Source organism: Ornithodoros turicata, chromosome 6, assembly GCF_037126465.1.
Source record: "Ornithodoros turicata isolate Travis chromosome 6, ASM3712646v1, whole genome shotgun sequence".
NCBI lineage: Eukaryota > Metazoa > Arthropoda > Arachnida > Ixodida > Argasidae > Ornithodoros > Ornithodoros turicata.
This window is the reverse complement of record NC_088206.1, coordinates 59,172,611-59,188,090: the sequence shown is the minus strand read 5'-3', so window position 1 is coordinate 59,188,090 and position 15,480 is coordinate 59,172,611. Positions and strand designations below refer to the sequence as shown.

At 46.5% G+C, this 15,480-nt stretch overlaps 1 protein-coding gene across 1 annotated transcript; it reads right to left on the bottom strand.

Moving 5' to 3' along the window:
• Positions 1-1,689: 1,689 nt before the first annotated feature.
• On the bottom strand, positions 1,690-15,412 carry LOC135398669 (uncharacterized). Its single transcript, XM_064630054.1, has 15 exons — positions 15,299-15,412; positions 14,922-14,949; positions 14,617-14,736; positions 14,460-14,543; positions 14,048-14,109; positions 13,343-13,654; positions 13,155-13,190; positions 10,415-10,506; positions 9,929-9,948; positions 5,111-5,227; positions 4,966-5,049; positions 4,687-4,790; positions 4,367-4,612; positions 2,469-2,522; positions 1,690-2,050 (listed from the first exon to the last, which is right to left on the bottom strand). The coding sequence occupies exons 2-15, from the start codon at positions 14,928-14,930 to the stop codon at positions 1,999-2,001; spliced, it is 1,392 nt and encodes a 463-aa protein (XP_064486124.1). The 5' UTR covers positions 14,931-14,949; positions 15,299-15,412; the 3' UTR covers positions 1,690-1,998.
• Positions 15,413-15,480: the final 68 nt, after the last annotated feature.

Genomic DNA, 15,480 nt, shown 5'->3' with positions numbered 1-15,480 from the left:
AGCAAAAACAGGCCCACCTTAAAGAAGCATGGAAAGGGTATTCGAGGTGTCTAATATTCCTGCCACACGGTCAATGTAAAATGAATCGACTAGAGGGCCTTCGAGATTTTATATCGCCTTTGGACTCAAATGGGTTGTCTTGCTGCCACACGGGAAGTTTTTTATGGCCGTTGAAAGCTTCCGCAGTCGGCCTGGAGCGCTGCAGCTATTTCTTCATAGACAGTGCTGTTTCTTTTTTATCGGCACAAGTCTGCCAAGCAGTCTTCCCATAAATCTATCAGCTGGTGCGTTTCCTTTCCTTCCCAGGGATGACGGGGCTTCGACGTCGTCTACGGAACCTGGCTCGTCGTGCCGTGGCGGTGATAGTTCAGACAAAAACAGCCGTACACAAAGAATAAACTATGTAAGAAGCGAAAACTAGAAAAAAATGTTGGGAAATTAAACAACATATACAGACTAAATACGAAAATGTGCCTTTAAAAAAAATTTAAAAACTTACAACAAATACAAAAAGCAGAAACTGCGTCAGAAAGTGTAGTCTCGTTCGAAGAAATCTTGTTCACAGCACATTTAGGGCGAAGACAATGTGTTCGAGAGTGTAGGGATCCGCGTCCCGACGGCCTTCGAGACTTTGAGGGAGTTCTGTGGCCCTCCCTTGACAGTCCGACCGAAGGCCATGCTGAAACGCCGTGTGGCAGCACACAATAGCCAGCAGAGTCAATTGATAATGTCCCCCAAAGGCCTTCGAGATGCCCGTGTGACAGGGGTATAAAAACCGCTCGTATTTCGTGAAATGGTCCATGAAAAGCGCACACGATAAACGCCTGCCGTGGGCGCAATATGTTCGCTAGGGCAGTATTTAATGTGTAAAAACACAATACAGTGGCGACACATTTGAACACGATCAAAAAGTTTTTTTTCCCTCCCCACTTTCCATGCTCCTTTAACAAAATTGATTGCCAATATGCTCCATATTGATGACCAAAAACGACTTCTACCCTATTCACATTGTCCGCTCTATGTTGCACGAAACGTTACACGGATGCCAGGGACCGTGCGGCATTTTCGTGAACTCGTGCTGCACTTTATCCAACTGAACGGTCAAGTGGAGTGCAAAAGCTACACCTCCACAGAATCAAATGTGGGAACTTGCACAGTTTGCACTTGTTCAGATAGTGCAGCCCCACCGAAGACAGCTAGTGGCTCAGAAGGAAGCGAATGAGGTGTCAAACAATTTGACTTGACTAGCTCTAACCGTACGAGTACCGTTTCGCATTTTAAATTTGTGCAGGAAATAGTGCACCAAAGTGTGGATTGAAGAATTGTGGATTGAAGAAAAAGTGTCCTACAGAATATCCGAGCCTCTATAGCCAGGAAAAGGAGGCCTCTCGTGCCAAGAGACATTAAGTCACCCACGCCATCGACGTTAATTTCGTCAACCATCCGTAGTTGTCACAGTCATCACTTCTTACAGCCAAAGTTCAGTAGACACCCTGCAGGTAGCCCTACTACTGTAGCACATAGCGTCAAAACAATGTGGCCAACTGCCCAGTTGACTGGAGTACTCGCGGCAAACCACACCAGTAACTTACTACATCGAGGCGTCTGAAACTGCAAGTATTAACCTTCCCAACCAACCTGAAAAAGCAAGGTGTGTAGATAAAAGCAAATCACCCGAACTCCACGAAATCTAGCTGTGCAGCGTTTATTTAATAGCAACGAACCCTCGTCAGTTGTACACGACCTAAACACATGAGGACGACTACATGATACATACCACGGTGAAAGCAAGAAACATGAACATGGTCTTACAAAGGTGCTGCCTCAGAACAGCATGATGGTGAAAAATCCGTGAGTTAGAATGTTTACAAAAAAAGGTGACACGTGAATAGTGCAGAGTCCAACGCACGCGTCCGACGCGATCATCCGTCAGTCCTCCACGGCTCTCCTTGTACGTCCCGCCACAAGCACGCCCGAGACGCGCGCGTGTGCCCGCCTTTAGAACGCGGCCGTTCGCGACGCGCTGGGGTACGTCCGATCGGCCGAATAACTGCCGGCGAAAAGAGAGAGAGAAAGAGGTGAAGGCCTCATATTGATCATGTCCCCCGAAACATCACCAGCCAAAACAGAGGCGGCGCTGGAATCAAGAGTGGCGCGGGGCAGGTTGCGTAGCAAACTAAGGAACTCAAATGTGCACGTAGCAGCCTGCCGCCGGAACAATCTCGATTCCAGCGTAACAAGCAGATGGGGTGACCTCCACAAAGTCCCATGCCTATGAACTGCCATGCGCGATATTACCAATGCTGCCAGAGACTGAAATCCAGCTACAGGCAAATTTTTGTGTGACAGAACAGAGAGCCTTTATTGCTCAGAGACAAGCGGCACAAAAGGTTGTCTTGCTAGTGCGTCACCCCAGCAGCTTGCCACACGCCAGCAACGACAGAGCCCCGTGACCATGTCACCCATACCTGTAGCCGTTGCTGTAGGACTGGCCCCCATCCTGTGAACCGTAGTAACTGCTCCTGCAACATACAAGTTGGTAGCGGTCACCGGAAGACCAAGCGCGTCGAACAGCTTTTCCACGGGGACAACCGTGGAATTTCGTTGAAGATGTACACCGAAACATCACTTGAACGAACTATTTGTATTAACGAACTCTCATAGAATGCCCCCAATGCTACTGAAAGCAATGGAAATAATTTCCAGTTTAATGGACTAGTCTGCAACAAATGTGATCTTCTACGAATCTTTTCTAGTGCCCAACTCTCAGTTCATGCTAGATTTCATCATGTTGGCTTTCAACTAGAATTGCCCGCTGGCTTTTTCCTGACCGGAACTGTGACCACTTTTCGTGGCTATAGCACGCTAAATTTGTGTCATACCCACCAGAGTGCAGTCACATGTCACCTCCACATGCAGCAGTGTAATAACTCACAAGTCCCCGTCGTTCGGTACTTTTGCTATATGTCTACTAAACTAAATGACTAAATCGCATTTAACACCTTGTGTTTATTTTAATTCATGACAGCAAGCTACTTTCTACCCCTTTCACTCTAGCAACCTCTTTCTTGATGAGTCTTGAAGTTCGTTCAAGTGAAGCTTCACAGTACTAATTTACGAATAGGGTGTCAGCAAAAAGTAAAGCCTAATGCTGTAAACACAGTTTTGTTCCTACTAATTGCAAGCAACTGCGTAAGTCTTGCGTCACTCTAACCATCACTAAAATCTTCCGCATACCAGACTGTAGTTGCAGAGAGCAGAGTCTTCCACTGTTACCAGTTCATATGACTAGTATTCTCACATGGTGCCCAGCACAAAAAAAAAAAAAAAGAGAAAGCTGCAGGCAACACCAGACAGCAAAAGGACCAGTATTCAGCACCGGCATATTGTACCTGTTGCGCCCTTCCAAGATAAACAAGGGCGATGCCTATGGCAACAGTATGACCACAAAGTGTAGGAACGGTATCACACCTGCCTTAATGCACAACCGTTTCAAGTTCATTTAGTTGCATGCATGCTTCAACTCAACTTGAAGTACCAGTGAAACCCGCGTATAACGATATTGACGGTAATCGCAAATTCCATCGTTATACGGGGTGCATCGTTAGACGAGGGCCGGCCTAAATAGCGCGTCCCCGAAAAGTCACGCGTCGCCCAGCATGTAGAAGAAGAAAAAGAAAAAGAAAAAAAAAAAAACAAAAAACGCGAAGCTGTGTGACATTGCACTGGCTTGGGAGAACATCGACCAGAACTCGTAAAGGGAACCAGGGAACATATCAGGACAACTTCTGGCAACACTACACGTCACCGCAAATCAGCTTCACCTAACGCCTGCGTGCTTTAGGAGAAGCTCGCTTTAGAACACTGTTGCGTGCTAGCCCTTTTGGATCATCTCGAATCTTGAACCAGTCTCCATCTCTGTACACAGGCCATTTCCCCATAGAAACAATGTATATTTTGACGGTAAAATCATGAACCATCGTTTTAAGAGGGATATCGTTACACGCGACATCGCTATCCACGGGTTTTACTGTATAACACTGCAACATCAGACTGAATGGAAAGCTATGACATGAAACCACCTTGGGTAGCAATTTTGATACGAACGCTGCGGGTGGGTGATAAGAAGTGGAAGTTGTGCAGAATGCACTGAAACACCGTGCACATAATTGTTTCCAGCAATTGCACACTTCACAGTGCTATGGAGGAAAATTTCACCAAAGGAGGTAAATACATCACTGTGGTGGGTGACATAAGGCACGTTTTTATCTCATGGCTGTACAAAATAGCTTTTTTTACCCCCCCAACATCGAAGTGCATGAAAAACCATTTATCATATCCCCCCCCGTGATGCCATGCAACTCACCCATAATCGTCATATGGCCTGCGGTAGTAGTAGAAGTCATCCCCAGAGCGTGGCGGGGGTGGCCGGCGTTCATAGGGGTCTGGGTAGGGCCTCATGCGTTCACCATATCCACTACTGTATCCCCTGTCTCCGTACGGACCACGGTCCATAAAGCGGTCGCCGTAACCTCCCATGCGGTCACTAGGTCCACCGTAACGGCCCATTGGACCCCCTGGAGGGAGCATGGGGCCACCAAAGCGGGCGTTTCTGAAAGCGCGCAATGGAAAAATGCAGCCTCTACCATTCTGCACCTGTGTAAGCTAAATGAAAGAAAAACTCACGGATTCCTGGGGCACTCCTTGGACCAGTGGCCCTGTTTGCCACAACGATAACACTGGCCACGTCCTCCCATGCCTGGCCTCTGTCGTACTTTGCTGTGGGATACCTGCGACACGCAAAAGTATATCTAGACACGCGGTTTCAACGTTTTCCCTTTCCCTGTTGAAAACTAAAAGGACATGAAACAAAAGTGAGACACTTGAAAGTCGTCACAGCTAGCTCTCGCCTGCAGCTTCAGGGCTGTTAAATGTGCATTCATACACGCAATACGTAATACTGACCTCCACTGTGATTTTGGATCCCATGAACTCGGAATTGTGCAGGCCGTCCACTGCCGCTTTCGCTTCATCATCCACACCCATGTGCTAAGAATTGAGAGTCAACGTGAGGCAAAGACAAGACCACTTCGCAAAACACAACGCTCACCACAAACGCGTAGTTCTTCACGATATCACATTCGTCCACCTTTCCATACTTGGCGAAAATGGCCTCCAGGGATGCCACATCACAGCCCTCTGGGACATTGCCAATGTAGAGCTTTGTCTGTAAATGGAATCCCAAGAAAGCAAGTTCAATATGAAGTACAGTACGATAACACTGTAAATTACAAGTAATAAACCCCACAAACGTCATCATGACGTTGGTAGACAGACCGAAGACAGGCTGTCGGACACTATGACATCATTTGTTTACAAACAGGATTTATTTGTAATGCACTTGATATTATTTTGCATCCCAGACTGGGTTTCAACTTTGTTTCAAACCTTGAACAATTTTTACTCATTCACAAAAAGTTAAAGGCCCCCTTTTCACTGTTTTCAGAGTAACTACGTGCAATTTAGTTACAAGTATGATTTTGTAATTGTAACTAGTCGAATTACATTTCAAAGCATATAGCTATAGTTACAATTCAATTATACTTGTAAAAAATAATTTTCGCAGGCCCAGAGATGGAAGTGCCTCTGAGCGTTCAGGAGTAGGAAAAATATGAGTTTTGGCACAGCTTCGCGATCCGCTATCGGAGGGCGGATGGTTACTAATTTATGATGTGGAATGAGCGCTTTCCACGTCCTGGGCAGTTTGCCACTCATTTTGGAGACGTGAGATCGGGGAGCCCCGAGCCTAACCTGCTTCTGAGGAGTCCGTGCACAGCGGGCGTGAACTGCATACTCAATGCGTTTCGTTGTCTAAAAGCCTGGCCACCCTCAAAGGTAGCAAGTTACAGTGACTGTCAACAATAGGTCTAAACGATATCTTTAGCACCACGCCAAGCTACTCTTAGGAACTATTGAAAAGCAGTCTTAGCGTGGAGATCACCTCGTGCCTCTCTCAGCTTGGATAGCGATGACCATAGAAGCAAAATGCAAGCTCGTTGGTGTATACTTGACATTGGCAACATGTCCCTAAGCTTGGGGAAAACAAAAGACAAACAAGACAAAACAAACAGCACAATCGCTGTTGTGTGAACGTAACGGCTAGGCTAATCCTGGATCACATAGACTTCGGCCATTTAGCAGGCTAGTATGTCACTGCGACAGCTCCCTCTCATTACATTTCAGCTTACATTACATACATAACAGCTCCCTCTCATGTTTAAATTTGGTCAAATGCTTCTTCACCTTATTTAATTCAGGTTCCGTTTTCTCACGACGCATGCCACCTCCATGGACTGCGGAGTAGTCGCCTGCTCCGCTATTTCATGCAACTTTGGCACAAATGTGGCAAAAACACTCTCTACGGTGCAGGACGGTGCAGCACTTCCATCACTGGAGGCCTAAATGCAACTACGGTTCTTGCAGGAAGGATCAGGTGTGGTGGAAGCACTTCACATGATGTGCAACACAACCTCCCGAGTTTGTGTCATGTGCAGAGGTGGGCAAATGCCCTCACGATCTTCGCCTTCACCTCAATTTTCGTCCCAGACGTTTTTATTACGGGGTGGTGGGAATTTTGTGCTCACCTCACCATATTCCTGAAAAAATTTCTCACCACAACCTACTTTTTTACCGTATCTCACCTTAACCTGTTTCCATAGAAGTTTTCACTACACGATTGCTCTTTCTATTTGGAGTGTGTAGGTGTAGGTAATGTGTTGTAGTTGGCTTTTTACTGCTTCGTTGGCAGATTCCTGACAAGTTACAAGTGCCCACTACTAAGATTAATTATCTTGCTTAGTTCGCCCTTCTTTCATCAAGTATCCACTACATGTACAAACAGTAAAAATTTCATACTTGGGTAGAGAAGTTGCACAAACCACGCAATTTTGAGCTGTTTGTTTTTCATACCGGCACAACAGGAACTGCTTTTATCAAGTATCTCTCAGTCGAGAATGACAATGGAGCTGCAAAGGTCGTTTTCGCGATGGTGTGCAGCTAAACTTCTAATTTACTTGTAAGTCTTGTTTATTCTTATTGTAATTCTTTACTTATCAATATTATTTAAATAGCAGATGTACTCATTTGTAGCAGGAATATAGAGACTGCGTCTTCAAAGTTTTTTTTTTGTTTTGTTTGCAGCCATTAGGTAGGCAAGATGTACAGGCTACTAGTGACTTATGTTTTGACGTACTAACCTATATAACATTTAAAATTATGTTACATTAACATTAATTAATTAAAAGTAACGATTTTATAAATTACTTTATAAAGACAAAGCCTTTTCACCTAACTTCATTGCTCCTAACTGGTTACCAAAAGCTCAATGGATCAACTTGTGGCAATACGGAATATATGCCAGTATGTGCATTTATTGCACTAAAAGCAAGTTGCCTCCATTTCTTACATCAGTCGCTGGTAAGGCCATTGGTTGTCATGTAGTACTACCGTTCCAAATAATGTGAAACATCTGGTCACAGACTGACTAGTTTGACTGTATTTAAATCTAAACTAAGCACATAAAGCACACATAAGCTATATTCACGTGTACATGTATCTGACCTGACGCATCTATCATGCATCTGGCTCAACTGAAAGTCTGAAACTAACAGGATCACACCAGCCTCATTTTAGTGCAGAGAGCCTACAAAAGCATTTCTGCTATCTCGGTAATCCACAAGCTTGCTCTCCGTGCCCTGCTAAAGGGGTTGAGACACATTGTATGACATGGCAGAACACAGAGGACAAAGAATAATTCTTAGTGTCGTACTTAGCGAGAAACAAGCCCCCCCCCCCCCCCCCCCCCCCCAAACACACTCCTGAGCCAAGCGAAGACGTCACAGACCTCAGAGCTGCGCGTCCATTCAATCTATTAGCAGCCGTAAACGCATGACTTCTCTTGCGCTGCCTCACTCGTGGCGGCGAGGTCTGATGTCCGAGCTGCACGAGTTTTGGTATCCACGGTGCCCATTTTCTCAGTTTCGATTACCCTCTTCAGTGTGAAACTCTCAATGCAGGTTCACATTGGTGCAAAGCAAGATTTTTTACGTGTATCTGGGATAGCCTAGGATGGCCTATCGCAACCCCTTTAAAGGACGACGGAAACGAAAATAGGCTGCAAAGCTATTTGCCTCATATTGCGATGTGCACCAAAACAATCCGGAATTCGACTTAGATTTGCGTATATTAGTTGAAACGCCACTACAATCGCGATATAAAATTCGGCCGTGGAGCAATCTGAGCCCCTGGTGAGCGTCGCCGCGCCGCCGTAGCAGACCACGGAAGTGACGCACGTTGGCTCTCCCGTTGGAGTTCCTGACTTTCATTTCGCTTCATTTCATTTGGTGTTGCGGCGTACGTCTAATTCCTGGTACGGGGAAAGAACGGAGACGAAGAAGCATGTACGAACCCATCTCTCATAGGATATATTGTCTTCAGACTTCCACGAGATCTCCGAATCAAACATCTTCAGGCGTTATTCAGAATTCGCCGTGTTTGTGCCGGGCAGCCGCACATGGAGCGCGAGAGATATTTGACGTCACGCGCTCCTCAGATTTTCCCGCAATGCTTGGCGCGCTCCATGGGCGATCGTGTCGGGTAGGCGGCCCAGCGCTCTCGTAATCGTCAGAAATATGGCCATCCGCACAGCGTACTTGCAAAATACTAGTGGCACCATAATTTTACATAATATTTACACCTTGTTCGGTCCCCTTCTTGCAATGGACAAATTTCGTTTCCGTTGTCCTTTAAGCGACCCCGCCATTCAGAGTAGCCGATCCACATCTCCAGAGGTTGCAGGCACCAAATTCTCAATTTTGGAGAATTTTCCTCACCTCAATGTGCGTGAGGTGAGGCCACCCTCAAATAGAATATTTGACAGTCACACAATTTTTATTGCTCTTCCTCTATATGTATTGATACAGATGTCATTCTACACGTATATGGTTTATTCACTGATGTCACTTCGCCGCCATACTGTACGTCCCTCGAAATTATGTTCCCGCATTCGTTAACTGCCATATGCTCTTTGGATGACCACTGACGTCGAAAACATGGAAATTGCTTGGATATGCTACAAATCACACAGCACAGTAACTTTGAAACGCCAAATATACTGTGAGTGCGATATGGCTTGGATGGCAGCGCATCTACGTGCTAGCGACAGTAGTGGTCTCCTGCGGATGACGTCATGTGAATGAACCCTATAAAGGTAGTCAGCATCATATTTTTCTTCAATCATCATAAGCTGTGTTTACATGAATGCGACAAAACTGTGTCGTATCACCTTATCTCAACAAATCCTATCCGACAGGGCCACTTCAACCAATCCCCCGGTCGGAATAGCTGTAAGGAGGTGTGATAACTCGATACGATGCACTCTTATATCATTTGCGCAACCCAAGAGTGGCAATTTCTGAGGGGCGTCTTGCATTGGACGACAAATTGAGGGACAGATCAGGACCCCCTGATCCCCTAGATCTGCCCGATGTAACTGCAGCTACAGTGACCATGACAGTCCTGCCAAGTAATTATGTAACCAGTAATTTTTCCTAGGTTTACTTTTGATGTTATCTTTGATGTTTTGGGTATTTGTAACATTCTTGGAGGGACTTTGGGATGTTCCATGCCTCAAACAAGCTTATATCGTCATGCACACGAGTTCACTCAGACAAGAAGCGACATGGCTCCGCAAAATGAACACCTGTCTCGTGCATTAATTCAGACTCCGAGTAAAAAGGAGGGCAGTAACAAATTTGAAATAACTTTTTACAATTTTAATAAATAAAAAACGGAAAAGCAGCACGAAGTCGAGACCAGCGTGAGGCGTTCCACATTAAATTCCGGTGCCATATTAAAGGAAAAAACTTACCATGATGAACTCCCAGCTGTCTAGAAAGGAAAAAAAAAATCTTCAGCACTATAGCAACAAGTCATAACGAATAAAAACGCGAACATGAAGAGGTAGTCAACAGACACCCACAAAAATGCTTGCCACATCACACAGGTGCACTGCACTAAACACGGCCCACATTAAACAACTCAACTTCAGCAGGGTGAATTACAGGGAATTTACCAGACGTACCTAAAGTTTTCGTTCGAAATTGTAAATCTGTTGTGCTCTCCTTTATTATAAATCGCCAAACAATATGGCGGAGAACTCGTGCGCACGAGCCGCACCGGTTGCTCTAATGGCAACTTGCATGACGTGCGCAATCGCACGACTGGCCTTCGGTTATTGGCTTTACTAGTCACTTGACGCACACATATCTTCAAAAAACAATGTATCAATGTTAGATAAGCAACTGAAAACAGTATTGCTGCTGCGCAGGTAATGGTAATCATAATAATACACCACCTTCCGCTACCTTTCGCGCTCTCCACTGATTCACCCTGGACGAAGTTCCAATAAGCAAGCTCCTTAGAAGCATAGTACGTCGCCGTCGTATAGAATGACGTTAACGCATCACTGTAAACTGTAGTACTTACCAGAGCCCTCGTAAAAACACGCAGATACACTGAAGAGGACAAAGAGCGCTGATTACACACGTAGAACCCCGTGTCCGTACGTTTTGCACACGACCCGCTTGTAAAGACTGACCTCGTGATCGAAAGATTTCTATTGCTGATGATCCACCGCTAGGGTGGCTGGGCTGGAGTCGCCGATACGGAAATTTAATTTGGGTTTCTCATTTCCGTCACTGAGCGTTGTTCACTTGGTTTGCATTTTCGCGCTCCCCGGCACCCCAAGTCTTGCGGAAAAACCAAGGAACATGAACACATTATCGGCGATATATAAAAAGCAGACGACAGGAGTTTTAGATTAGCGCAGAACCAGTGGAAAGTGCAGGCGACGTTGATACAACTGCCTTGTTTGTTCTAAAAAAAAAAAAGCGAAATGAATCTATTGCTTGAAATTCGCACCGTACACTCAAGTGTTCTACCGCCCTACGGTTGCTAGCCAGCCTCTATGAAATCAAATAGCGCAACAATATGGCAACTCTCATGACGTGGCCATTACCCCATCACTGTAGGAGTGCGCAAGGCGTAAATGTTTGCGAGTGCTGCAGAAAGTTATGACGGAACACGCTAATGCTAGCGAACTCGTGGGCATTCCAAGCTAAAATTTCGTAAAATTTACAACATACAGAACACCAGTGTTTTCATTCCTGCCTCTACTGCCCTTTTCATCGACAAGTTCACTCACCAATTCACCCAATGAAAGCCCAAACTTAAATCCAATCCAGATAAACTACCCATGACAATTTTTTTTGGGGGGGGTGCCTCACTATACTTCGACACTAACCATGCATTAAAGAGCACCACACATCTTGGATGAAAAAGATCTTTATTGTACTTCCAAGTTCAGCGTACCTGTAAAGAATCTTGAGCACAGAATCTTACCTTGCAGATCTCCTTCCATTCCAACAGCCCTACCCTCCCAAAGACAAATTAAAAAAAAAAAAAACTAAGCCAAAGCAAAGACCACACCATACTTACACCAAAGCTTTGCTGATAACCTGCAAAACTGAGAAGAGAAAGAAAAGCTAATCAAACTCCCACATTGCAGAATGCCATGTACAATGAACAAGATACCCCCATGCAAAACTTCAGACAAAGCCCTCATTTGAGCTGATTGAATCCTCTCTCTCTCTCCTTGAAGCGGCTTCGCTACGGTCGCGATTGGCGGTCCGTGCGTCGCTCGGTCCAGAAGCTTGCCTAAAGTCTCACGCACCTCCACAGACAGACAAGACAACGGGTCGTACGGAGCATTGACGTTTTTTATTTCTCCACAGAAACGACCCTAGCAAAAAAGTGGCGCCTGTCGTGCTCCTTGCCCAGCAAGCAGAGAAAGGACACGTCTTTTAACTGTGTTACACGATGAGAGATGGAAGCTACATGTGAATCGACAACGTACACGGATACAGATGTGGCAAGGAAACAAGTAAAAACTGCGCTCTCGCACAGTGCTCTGAGGTCAAAGAAAAAAAAAAGTCTACAACAATCACGCACCCCCGCTACTGCTGTCCCGACGAACTTTACAAGGAAAGTAACAAAGATAAGTGCGAAATATACACTGACACACAAGGAGCCCCCCCCCGGTCGATCGTCCCAAAGCAGGTCTCGAGCGAAAACCGGACGCAGCCGTCGGGGTCTCGTCGTCGAGCGCAACCGTCGTGGGCAACAGCTTGCGCGGCGGTCGAGCGCTTTTTAGTCGGTTTTCTGGAACGATTGGCGGCGGGTGGGCGAATGCTGCGAGGGGCAAATCAACAAAGCGTTACCACACGAGCCCCCAAATGAATGGACGGGGCCGGGCGACGGGGTGCGCGCCGTGAGGTCTCCCAGCACCCACTCACCTTTTCTTAATGAGGGTGATACGAAGATGCTCCAAGTGGGGGGACGGGCTTAGTAGGCGCCGTATGAGTAACCTCCCATCCTGCAATACAGAGCCGCCATGAGGACAAACTCTGGGAAACAAGGCCCGTACGCAAAGGGTCCCGCGAAAGCTTTCGAGGGGTGGTGGTTGCCACCGTTTCCCTCCCAGCTGCACCTCGATGCGAATTAAAATGAACTAATTCTTTTAGGGGGAGCCACAAAAAGGTCCCAGCTTAGCCAATAGAGGATATTAATATTAATTTTGTTTGAGGGGCTGATGCCCAAGTACAATGGGTGGGCACGTGATAGTACAGCTAGAGTACCCCAGTCTTGGGAGTATTAAGGCGTAGCATTCATGTCCCATGAAATGGCCCCAGGCACCGCTCGGTTCGGAATTTTTGTCGGAGGAAAATTTGCAATGGGTTTCTTCGTGCCCCCTTTCCACCCAGCTAGAAAAAGCTATCAATAACACATCCTGTTGCTCATGTCCTTGTAACCAGTGGGAGCCAACACCAATTGCCCATACTTTTTAGATGTATACTTTTTCTACCAGAAGCATTTTCGTACAAGAGCAACAGAGATTCACAAAACAAATGAATATAACAGTGTAAAACCTGATCAAGCTGAACACAACCCTCGATTTACATTAAGGAAAGCTCTCCTGGGACCCTTTACAGTGACTGGGAACATGACACAGGGGCACAGCATAGCCCCAAACCTACCTGTCACTGCTGCCATAGCCACCGCCCCAGCTGTACCTGTCAACGACAACACAACCCACCCATTAACATCCCTGCAGAGACACCAGCATGCACAACAAATTCTAGAGGGTTCATCGCTCTAGCAGCTGAGGGGCGTATAACTTAAAAGCTAACGCGTGACCCGCAAAACTTGAGGACCACGACTATACCCAGAGGGTGGAGGCGGGGATCGACGAGAGTAGAGTGAATAATCCTGAGGGGGCCTCAGGGGGCGTCTCTCGTACATGTCCTGGGGAGGGCCCATTCCTGGGGGGCCTGGAGGCCTGCGTGGAGGTCCGTAAGGGTCATCCCGCCTGTCGTAAGGGGCAGGGTAGGGCCTGGGACGGTCTGGACCTCCACGGTAGGGTCCGCGCTCGTAGAAGTCTCCGCCACCCCGGCGGTAGTCGCTGTAGCCACCACCATTGTAGTACCCACCGGGGGAAGGCCTGCCCTCATACCCGTTCCTCGAGCCGTAGGGGGGCCTAGAAGAGAGAAATATCCCAGTCTCACAAGTGAACAGAACACTGGCACCAAGCAGGCATTAGTGGTGGCAAAAACAAAATAAAGCCAATGACTAACTGCATTAGATAGGAAAAGTTAGGACAAAAGTTTACGAGCACACGTGCGACATACATTTTCTTTAATGTGACACCCTGGTGACCACAGGAAGCGGATGAGTGAACTGTTTCGGAGGGGCGGAAGGGTGTGTTGTTAGCGACACAATGGTAGCTTCCACTTCCCAGGCACACTCAAGCGACATCAGAGCTACCAGTTTGTGTCACTAACGGTGCACCCTTACACCCCTCCTAAACATTGAACTCACCCACTTCCAGCCCCTAAAGCAAGATTTCTGTGTAAATGGCATTGAACCTCACCTGGGACCCCCTTTGGCACGACCTGGCGCTCCAGGTTCTTGATGGAATTTGCTCGTCGAACGCTAAAGCGAATCGAAACATGAGTAAACTCCTGAGCAAGACTCAACAGCAATGTACGGGGCACTGTATTCACGTGACACACCAATGCCACGGCATATGCATCACCCCTAAGCCCAATTTCCCCTGCATTGAAAGTTACACCGGTGAAAAGACCACTGTAACTGCAGAACACAGGGTTTTACAAGTAGTACAGCAAAAATCATACCCAACTACAACACACAATTTGTCGCATTTGGCAACAAGACAGATCTGGTTGCGCCAACAAGTTAAGAGTGGCCTGTCCAACAGGTCTAGTCTCATTACCAGGTACTCAAGCACCATAAAATAGCAAATGCACAAAAAATTAGCTAACCTCTACTGATAATGTGGAGCCCATGAAGTTGTAATTGTTTAGGTTCTTGAGGGCCTCCTCAGCTTGCTCTTCTGTAGCCATGTGCTGGAAAGGAAGGCTACTTGAGCAAAACGGCGCGAAGCCCAAATTGCCTGAATATTCGGGACGCGTAACTCACCACAAAGCCATATTTGTTGATGACGTCACACTCCGTGACTGTTCCGTACTTCGAGAAAAGATCTGTGAGCTCCTCGTTTCTAAGGCCGTCTGGAAGGTGGCCCACAAAAAGTTTTGTCCTCTGCAAATGCAATAAAATGGTAACGCATGTCGACCTCGTGGGGTCACTGAACTGAGAACTACCGCAGGAACATGGTCACTGAGAAAGACTAGTACACTGTCTCAGCAGTTATCAAAACATCTAAAAAGGAGGTTGGGGGAGATCACTTCAATAGGGATATGTTCCAAGATACATGCAGTTCTTACCGGAGACATGCTTGCAAAGTGCGTTTATCTGCGAACAAAGGAGATGTCGCAATTAGTCACCACTATGCTGCGCAACAAACCATCCAATATAATTGTACAAAAGGTGCCTTTGCACATTCGCCTCAAAACACATGCTGTTGGGAGGCAGATGGCGGCACGAAATGCTGAATAAACGTTATACATCGGGGAAAAAAACCAAAGCACCGGCCGGCTTCTCGTGGTTAGGCTTAGTAACAAAGAAAGGCCTAGAGCGAAAAAATTAGGCCTAGTACGCAGTTACGAGTAGATAGCATGGAACTGTTTGAACAAAAACGTAACTCTTAATCCTGCATATCCTACAACAATGTTTCCTACTTCTCTGCCTCTTCATTGCTTACCTGCGATGAATTTGACTATTCTTCGCGAGAAGGCGCAATCTGAACGCACAAGCAGAAATACGACCAACAAACACCTCAACGGAATGTCCAAAAAGGACGTAAAGCGCAAAGGATACCGGGAAGTTGCAACACGTGACATCTGACGTCGAAGCGATGTGAATGTTGATTGGATAATTTCTCCC

Excerpts from the sequence above, each read along its gene's own strand:
- LOC135398669 (XM_064630054.1), bottom strand. Across the intron at positions 13,655-14,047 it reads CGTGCCAAAGGGGGTCCCAG|GCCCCCCTACGGCTCGAGGA; the intron begins GTGAGGTTCAAT and ends TCTCTCTTCTAG. Across the intron at positions 13,191-13,342 it reads TCCCCGCCTCCACCCTCTGG|GTACAGCTGGGGCGGTGGCT; the intron begins GTATAGTCGTGG and ends TGTCGTTGACAG.